This window comes from Myotis davidii, unplaced genomic scaffold, assembly GCF_000327345.1.
Source record: "Myotis davidii unplaced genomic scaffold, ASM32734v1 scaffold362, whole genome shotgun sequence".
Lineage (NCBI taxonomy): Eukaryota > Metazoa > Chordata > Mammalia > Chiroptera > Vespertilionidae > Myotis > Myotis davidii.
Window position 1 is genome coordinate 2795581 of NW_006297152.1, and position 9278 is coordinate 2804858.

General features: G+C 42.0%; 1 protein-coding gene and 1 pseudogene across 1 annotated transcript in view; both read right to left on the reverse strand.

Moving 5' to 3' along the window:
* The window catches only part of LOC102761717 (hemicentin-1), a 127711-nt gene that overhangs the window by 20999 nt on the left and 97434 nt on the right, over positions 1-9278 (reverse strand). The window contains exons 11-13 of the mRNA XM_015569926.1: positions 5892-6033; positions 4704-4831; positions 2288-2401 (exon numbers count right to left, since the gene is read on the reverse strand). Coding sequence (XP_015425412.1) covers positions 2288-2401; positions 4704-4831; positions 5892-6033 — 384 coding nt within the window. The remainder of the gene's footprint in view (positions 1-2287; positions 2402-4703; positions 4832-5891; positions 6034-9278) is intronic.
* Positions 6677-9278, reverse strand: part of LOC102762005 — a 3153-nt pseudogene continuing 551 nt past the window's right edge.

A 9278-nucleotide genomic window follows, 5' to 3' on the forward strand; every position in this document is an offset into this window, starting at 1 on the left:
TGCTCTGTACATGACGGGTGCGGCGCCCCAACTCCCCAATCAGCCCTGCTCTGAGCCTGACCAAGGTCTACACCTAGGGATTGGGCCTGCCCTCTGCCACCCGGGAGCAGGCCTAAGCCAGCAGGTCATTATCTCCCGAGGGGTCCCAGACTGTGAGAGGGCACAGGCCGGGCTGAGGGACCCCCCTCCCCCCCCCACCCGAGTGCACAAATTTTTGTGCACTGGGCCTCTAGTTTATTAATAAATGGTGGCTGCCAGGGGCTGGGTGTGGGCAGGGAAAATGGGTATAAAGTTTCAATTAGACAAGATGAGTAAGTTCTAGACACAGTGCCTGTAGTTAACAATACTGTACTGTACACTTACAAATGTACTAAGCAGGTAGATCTCATATTGTGTTCTTATAATAACTAACTAAACAAATAACCCAACCACCAACTCTGTTCAACCAGAATTGCCTGAAAAGAAGGTATGAAGAAAATATTCTTCTGATTAGGGTGCTAACTCTTCTTCACCCCTGGCGTTTCCATCAGGTAGGATTTTCCTAAGCTTCCCCTGCAGAGGTGAGAGAGGAAGGTCCAGTTGCCTCCTCCCCGTTTCTCTTTGGAGCAGTCTGCATGGAGAAGAGTCTGGCCTCCAGCTTTGCTCCTGATGAACAAGACTGTGCTTATGAGTAAGCATTACAGTAAGTTGGCCGAGCCTGGGCTGCAGGGCCACTCTGCATGTTGTCCATGAACACTGGCCCTTCACTGTGGTCTGTCAGCATCTAATGCACATCTTCTAGCTCATAACTTAGAGCAATGGGATATTACTTCTGGGCCCATTAAGCTCCAACATCTATGACTGAGAGAAGAAACTGATAGGTAGTCAACTCTAGAATCTTCCATGTGGTGGCTGCAAGGCTCCCTAAGTCCTCCTTTAGTTTCCAAGCCATTTGTGGGACCCAGGCTGACATAAAGAGTAAGTTATACAGGAAAGTTGCCTCAGTTCGGGAGAATAAATGACTTTCTTTGTGACTGCTATATACGGACAGGGAAATCTCCATTACCCTTTAAATTTTTTATTTTATTATACATTACTAACTGACATATAAAAAAGAAGTACTGCCTCCATAACACATACTTTGTATCCATTTAATTATGATGTAACCTTGAAATTGATTCCTAAATTCCTTTATAATTCAAAGGTTTAAGTATTTTAAATAAGTAAAATTAATTCATGTTAACTGAAATTAACCTAAGAAACAAATCCAGAAATGCTTCCTTATCAGAGAACACATAAAGACTAAAAATCGTTTACCATGGAAAACCACGAAAATTGTATCATCTCCCAGTTTCCCTCCCCGTTTTTGACTTGTGTTGTTTAAAAGTGTGTGTTTGCTACACAAAGCCTTCCTTTTTCACCTCATGTTCCCCCAAGCATTTGAACCCGAGGTGAATTATTTAATTCTGTGATTATGACATCAACCTGTTGCTATGGAAATGTCTGTGATTTAACAAACAGAATCATAACAATAGTGCTTTGTACTATTTAGCATTTTTCATCTGAAGATTAAAAAGTATTTTGAAAACAGTATCTGAATAATCCTAGCAACCTCCCTGTTAGGGTGTTGGTGGGAATTTTTCCTTCTCATGAATTGGAAGAACTGAGACAGAAACAGAAGCAGAATGTTTTACACAGATCCACTCTGTCAGCATCTGAGCCTGGCCCGGGGCCCACGTGTATTCCCACTAAGGACAAGCCGCACATGACTGCTATTTGATTACAGAATCACAGGGGTGTAATCTCTATGGCACAAATATAAGCAGACGATTCCTGAACTTGACGTAAGTTCAATGGCCAATGTCCTTCAGCGTTAAGCGTCAACGTGTGCTTACTTGAGCCCTTTATAGAAAGTGTCCTTGAGGACCTAGAAAACCTTCTCATGGTGAGAGCCACTGTCTCTAAGGAAAGCGGACTGAACTCAGTGAAGCTATTTTAAACGTTCGCTGGGTCCTTTCGGACACTTTTTCTACAGGAAACAATCCTAAACTGACAAGGAGAATGTTCAGCTGGATTAGCACGGGGGAACTTTCCCCGCTTGCTGTGCTGGGTCCTGTAATCCACACCAGATGTCAAATCCTGAAGTTCCAAGTTCAGAATTTCAAAAGATTGTCTCCGGTGTGATCATAAACACATTTGGCGGGGCTGCTAAGTCACACACAAAAACAAACGTCTAACAAATCATTTTTTTTTAAAAAAAAGAGAAAACGAAACTACGTCCAGACATGAACATACTGAAGAAATGTACCTTTGAACCATTTCACTTGGGGCGGAGGGACCCCGGAGGTTTTGCATTCCATCACCGTTGTGTCCCCCAGGGCAACCAAGAGCTCACTCTGAACGACGATCAGCTTGGGGGCTTCTGAAAACAACAAACACGCAAAGAGTTAATGTCTACACAAAGCCAAGTGCACCTTGTCTATGTTTACAAAAGGAACCAATGAAAATGTCTACCATGACTTATGGGCTTGTGGCTATTTCAGTGTTTATAAACAGAAAGAAACTCTTAGAAGCAGATATATGCACATGGATGTGTGTGTTGAAAAGATGAAGCCAAAAGAGGATACCAGGCAAAAATGATTCTGATAAAACAGAGTCCAAAACATTTAGGAAATGAATAGTCTTTATGAAAAAAAAAAGAGGTACATAAGGAAAGAAAAAATTTGGAAAGCTGAATACATCTTATAGAAATAATACTAAAGGAGCAGAAAGAAGGATAATAGTAATAGAAATACAGTAAAGGAGTGATGATGGTAACACTGAGCTGGCTACACTAGGACTTGAGGATAATATAACTGCAAGTGACTGTGTTATAACATTTCTATGAGATTTAAAGGATATTCGTGTTTAATGACAGAGTGTAGTTGTAGGCCAAGGTTAAAATTTGCATCTATAAAGAGTAGTCTCCTAGTTCTGACTCTGTTCTTCTCTTAGATGCTTGCTTCTTCCCTTTGCCTGATGCTTAGGTTCACTCACACATTTTTCTCTTAACTGGACATTTTAGAACTTTCTAACATCCACTGCGATTTGTTTAACAAAGCCAAGAGACAGCGTCTCAAAAATCACATTTCTCCTCTATTAGAGAACCTCCAGGTTTTCATAATTCCCTAGTTTGTCTTTCAAAAATCATAACCAGCCACAGCTTTACCCTCTATGACAGTCCGTTACTTATCACAAGGTATGGACTTACATGGGCAGTCCAGGCCACACCCTACTCTCTATCTTCCTGCTTTTGCTAAAGCTGTTTCATCTGTCTGAAATGTCCCTTGTCACAACTCTAAATCCCACTCATTCTTCCAGACTGAGCTTTCATCCTGTGTCTTTTGAGAAATCTTTGCAAATTCCCCAGTAGAAATTAGTCTTCTGTTCTGCCTAACTTCCATTGTGGACTTAGCTGACGGACTGCCTGATTCTATTTCTTTAAGTGTATCCACTCCCATTACGCAAGCTCTTGAAAAGTAAGGACTCTGGGTAACATGCATTTAAGAAGTTTACACTCCATATTCTCCAGCACCGCATTTTACATATTCTGGGTGATAAGTTAAATAAATGGGTCCAACAGTTTGGCTTCTTTAAAAATGAACCAAAATTTGTTTCTGCAATGCAGAATCTGTTTCAACCTCCTTTCTGCATTCCCAGTGGTCTGTTCCCTCTCCATCTGGGTGTTCTGGGAACGTTTTAAATGATCTCTACATCTGAGCCCTCTTCCTTCTCCACTTATTTGCTATGTGCCTTGCCCATTTCTATAAACGTGACCGCTTCTTTCCCAGCTATCAGATACAATATTTATGCCACTTTTATTACCTCCCTCATCTATACACACCAACTATAACTCTCAATGTTTACTATGGATCTTTTACACCCTTCCTCTCCACTGCCTGTTTCACTACCTTATGAATGGCAAATAAGAATGAATGAAAAGGAGGATCGCTAGCCATTAATTATTCACAGTTTACAAACTAACATTGAACACCTATGCCATTGTCCTTTATTTATTAAAGGAAGACCAAACTAAAAAATATTCTATTACATAGTTTATATTACTGGAATGTGTAACGTATATATTAGAATATTAGATTACATCATATATTAGATTACATTATATATTAGAACATATTTTCTTCTATTACATTGTGGAATGTTATGTTATAGAATAATTGTCATGAAGTGCATCGTCAATAAATATTTGAGTTTGGAGGGGAAAGCTGAAGATGAAAATTGAAAATAACATCCAGACAAGATAAATAACATAAATGGTCTAAACATTTACTTATGACAGAAATGTTAGAAACAGTTTTGAACGCAAGTGTGAAATATAAAATAGAAGTTGAGAAAACTAGGAAATATATTGGATTGATTAATTAGCAAGTGAAATACTACAGAGACCAGGTGAACCATGGAAGGACAGAGCTCTGGGTAATCTGGAACTCTTCCACACTCTGGAAGCTTCCTTGATAATTCTGCTGACTAATGAAGCTATTCACTCCCTGACTTTTAACTTAAATTCTTTACAATGTTTGCTTTCATCATTGTGTGAGAATGAATAATAAATTAAAAGACTAGGCATAATTCATTCCTAATCTTAATTTTCAGCAAAGTACTTTTACCTTGCTTAACATGACATCCATCCTATTTTCATTGTCCTTTAAACTGATTATACTTGCCAATGTATCTGAGGGTAGAAGTCTGTTTATCTGTTCCCGCTGAATTACTTGCCAGACAACCATAGACCCCTGCATCTTTGGGAATTGCATTTCTGATAAATAAGGTACCTTCTGAGGTCATCCTATACCTGTGGACAAAAAGAAAAGAAAATAGGAAATACCCTAATAACAGTCTCAAGGCATCCTTCTTCCAAGTATCTTCAAATATTTTAGAGTTATATTTTTGCTACTGACTGCAGAAATGATTAGCATTATCATTTTACAAGCAGAAGAGTAATATTAATAATTAATAATAATAATAAATCCTATATATCCAGTACTTCTGTGAGCCAGGGATTGCTCTAGGAGCTGTACATGTATTAATGGTTTGCATTTTGAAACAACCCAATGAGTTAGATACTATTATTATCTCTGTTTTACAGATGAGCAAAGAGGTTCCATAACTCACCCAAAGTTAGGCTTAGTAAATGGAGGACGTGGAATTTGCACCCAGAAATCACGTTCTGTGTGAACCACTATGCTAAACCGTTCCTTAAAATAAAAACATGGGAGATGCAAGGCTTTGTGTCACACAGGGAGTCACTGATGAGCCTAGGAATAGAATGTGGCTCACACCTGAGCCCTGCTCCTCATGCCAAACCCAGAGTAAGGGGAGCCCAGTAGCTGGACATGTCCCTGCTGATGTTCCACATGCTCATTACACTCTTGGAGCATGAGAGGATTCAATGTCTTTTAAAAGCATCCAGTTGGAAAAAAAAATATATTTCAATGGAGTATGGCGAAAGTGAACAGGGATTACCAAGGATGTCTGCACACACTTCAGTTGGAGCTACTGTTCTGTCCTTTGTCTCTACGCTCTCCTGTTAAATCCCAGGACCACACCTTAAGTTCATTCCACTCATTTCAAATATTCAAGGCAAACCAAGTGTCACAGTGTTATGTTTGAACACAAAGTATTGGAAAGCACTTGATCCCAGCTTTTAAATTCAAGACTTCAGGACCTCAAGTTCTATAGATTAATCATTTATTATTTTATTGACATTTCCTGGCCTATTTAGAAAATCTACAGGCATGGATTTTGGTCAAACCTCCCTTAACCATAGGGACTTGTTCAGATTAGTTTTGTCCAGAAATTTCATTCACTTTTCTCACTCAGTAAAAACAAAGAACATGATACAAACCCAGTACCTGTGTGAACCCACGAGAAACATATCATTCATGGTCCAGGCGACCTTGGGTTTGGGATAACCTGTTGCAGAACACATGATGGAGACCTCAGATCCTCCTGTGAAGGATTGGTTCTTGGGCATCACAGTGACTTTGGGCGGTTCTGCAAATAAAAAGAAACATATACAATGAAATGCCAACCTACTTTGATTTTAGGAGCTTCCTCAGTTAGCAAACTGGCAGACTTCTCACCACCACACCTCCTCCCCTTTTTTCCCCTTTGCACTTCCAAGAGTTCATTTATAAAAAGTAACGAACAACTGAGTGTAGTACCAATTCAGCAGACTTGCACCCCAAGGCCTGCAGAAGGGGCAGACTCTACTTTCTGACTCTCCAAGGCCCAGGATGCACAGGGGTCCTGGACCCCCAGAGCCCTTCCTCTCCTTGAGAGCCTGGTGCAGACTCTGGCCAGGACCCTGGAGCCTGCCTCTGCACCCCACAGGCCTGGGGCAGGAGAGTGGAAGGACTTACCTCTGGCCATTTTTTCCAAGCCCTAGAAGCTCTGCCCATCTGGAACCTCAAAGCCTGCACATACTCCTGGATCCTGAAGGCATGAGGATGGGCACAGGCCTGCCCTCAGAGATTGGGGAGGGTCTAGCTGACTTTCCTTTGGGGGATATCAGGAGCCTGGATCCAAGGCTAGTGACAGGAAGGAGCTCGAATGAAAGCCAGGGGAGCTGCAGGAGTGGGACACAGTAATATTGGGCATCTGGGAGGTGGAGGGGTGTGGGCCCTCTGTCTGTTCACTAGCCAGGTCCTGTAACCCCAGGTCTTGACCGCAGGGCAGGCTGGGCACCAGGCCCTGTGGTGGCCCTGTTCTCCTGGGGTGTCTTGGACATGTGAGAGAAGGTGGTCCTCATGGCCTGGTAGCAGGTGACCATGCACTTGGGAATGTCAGCAACCACTGGTGGGGATGGCATCCAGCACCTGCACCTGGACTGTTCCTCAAGTGAAGAGCTTCATCTTGGGTTGTAGAAGGTGGAGTACACCTCAGGGATGAGGGGCACCTGGATCTGGGGAGCCAGGTAGAAGACACCTTTCTTGAAAGGTGGCAGGTCCCCCCTGCTGTTCCATGTGCTCTAGACCCACATTTCGAGGTTCTTCCAGACCCTGCTCTTGCCCATCACCGTCACAGAGGTCCTGGAGTACTGCGGGTTGGTGAAGAAGGCGCCCTAAGGTACACTGTCAGGTCCATAGGCCCCATGAAGACTCGCTCCCTTGGGGCCATCTGCACACAGTGCTGGGGAAGGGCCCCCTGAGGCCTGTCAGGTCCAGGACTCTCTGGTGGTTAGAAATCACAGAGGTCCACCTCCAGCTTCTGGAGGCCCTTTACCTCAAGGTGAAGGTATGTAAGTGCTCAAAGGACAGGATGAACCAGCTGGTGATGCTCATGTTCACCATCCGGCCACAGTGGTGTGGCAGGCAGATGACTGTGCCATGGTGGGAACCAGGAAGGTGCCCTCGCGGTGATCCCCATCAGGTAATGAAAGCAGAAATAAACTCTCTTTGAGAGCAAAATATGACCCCGATGTCACATTTCTGTGTCTCCAGTGGTTACCCCGTGGCTCCTTCCTCCCACCAGCTGACCACCGGCTTTTGTCTGCTAGCCCGGAGCTTCCCTATACACCTGTTTTTAGGTAAAGTCCCCAAATGGGGTCTTTTGGCCTCTTTCTTATTCTGAACACAGGTTTGGAGCCACAACTTATCCTGACTACTGACTGCTTTGTTTGAACGGCTTTCTTTTTTATTTATTAGATTATAAATTTGTTGAGGTAGAGACTAAGTCTTTCATATTGTTCCGTATTCCCTTATATACTACAGTATTTAACATCCCTTACATGTTATGCAGTGACTTGTAAATAACAGACACTTAAAACTGTTGATGGAATTCAGGGCCGTTCCTAACCTGTAATTTGGCTCTGAGGATTGTTATGTCTGCCAGCCTCTCAGAATCATTTGCCTCATGCTCATAGAGTCACAGAACATATTAATTATTCAAAACATATTAACTGTTCAAAGTTCCAATTGTATTCCACATTTATGGCAGAAAGAGTTTTGAAAATAAAATATTAAATCAGAAATTTACTGTCAAAAAGGTTACAAAAATTATCTGGGGTGGCTGGGATGTTGATATATCTGGTCTAATCAATGACACATTTACATCTATATTACTACTAAGACTTAATTTTCAAAGAAGGGACCATCAAAAAATAGTCAATAATTTTTTAATGTAAATATCTGCTACTCAATAAGATAAATAAAAGGAAATTCATTTTCACAATGTTTGAAATAGTGGTCACGAGTATCAACAAAAGTAAAAAACATTATTATTTTTTTGCACAATTATTAAGTTCCAAGCTCTGTGCTAACTTATTTGGGATACACTGATAAGCCAAACAGATATGCATGGAGTCAGCTTCCCATTTAAATGGGCTTTTACTATAAAGGAATTTGAAAAATTCAGTTAGTCAATTAGATCTGGATACAGTTATGACATATCTTCACTATAAATTAGTCTGCAAATTGTGGCTGAATTTCACTGAGAAACATTTGGTCTGTGGAATCCCTATGCATTTGAAAGAGATACAGTGGTACTGCTAGGCTAGGCAGCTGCACAACTGAACAAACCTAATTACTGCCTAATTGCTAGCAGCTTACAACTGTCCCCCCTTTTCCCTGTTTACATTGTGTTTTTGAAATAATGGTCGTTGAAGTTAATGTTCTAAGGGTTGTTCTGGCCTGTGGACTTGGTTGATAGTCTCATTATTCCATAGATTCTTCTTGGTCAACATAGGGCTGGAGAAATGTGTGAGGTCAAGGGCAGACTGGCCATGGCCAGTCAGTTCAAATTGGAATTCCATCTGGAGTCCATCAATTCTGAAATGCTGGCCTACACATGCCGTGGGGGTGTTGCAGACAAGCTTCAGGGGCTGAGGGGGGAAAATGAAGACTTCCTTCTCTTTGGAATTTACGGAATACCCACGCTTATTCAGCCCCAACTTCCGAAAATGAAATGTTTCTCAGGTCTTGATATAGGATCGCTGCAAAGATTCCGCAGCTCTAGGGATTTTTGTCTAAATGTGGTGCCTTCCAATGGCGTCTGCCAAAACTGGCCTGGCATCTCTCCCAGCAAGAATCCCACTGGTATGCTCTGTAGTTCAGATATCAAAGTGAAAATAAATGTCAGTTTCCCAAACCAGGATGCAGAGAGCTAAGAGGTCGTTTCTCAAATAAAGCCTGGATATAGGGTGTAGCTCAGGGTCACGAAATAAGTCTGTGTGCAACATACAAATGGGATGACATCACCCCACAGAAGGTGAGAAATGTACCAATGCCCTGGGAAGAATA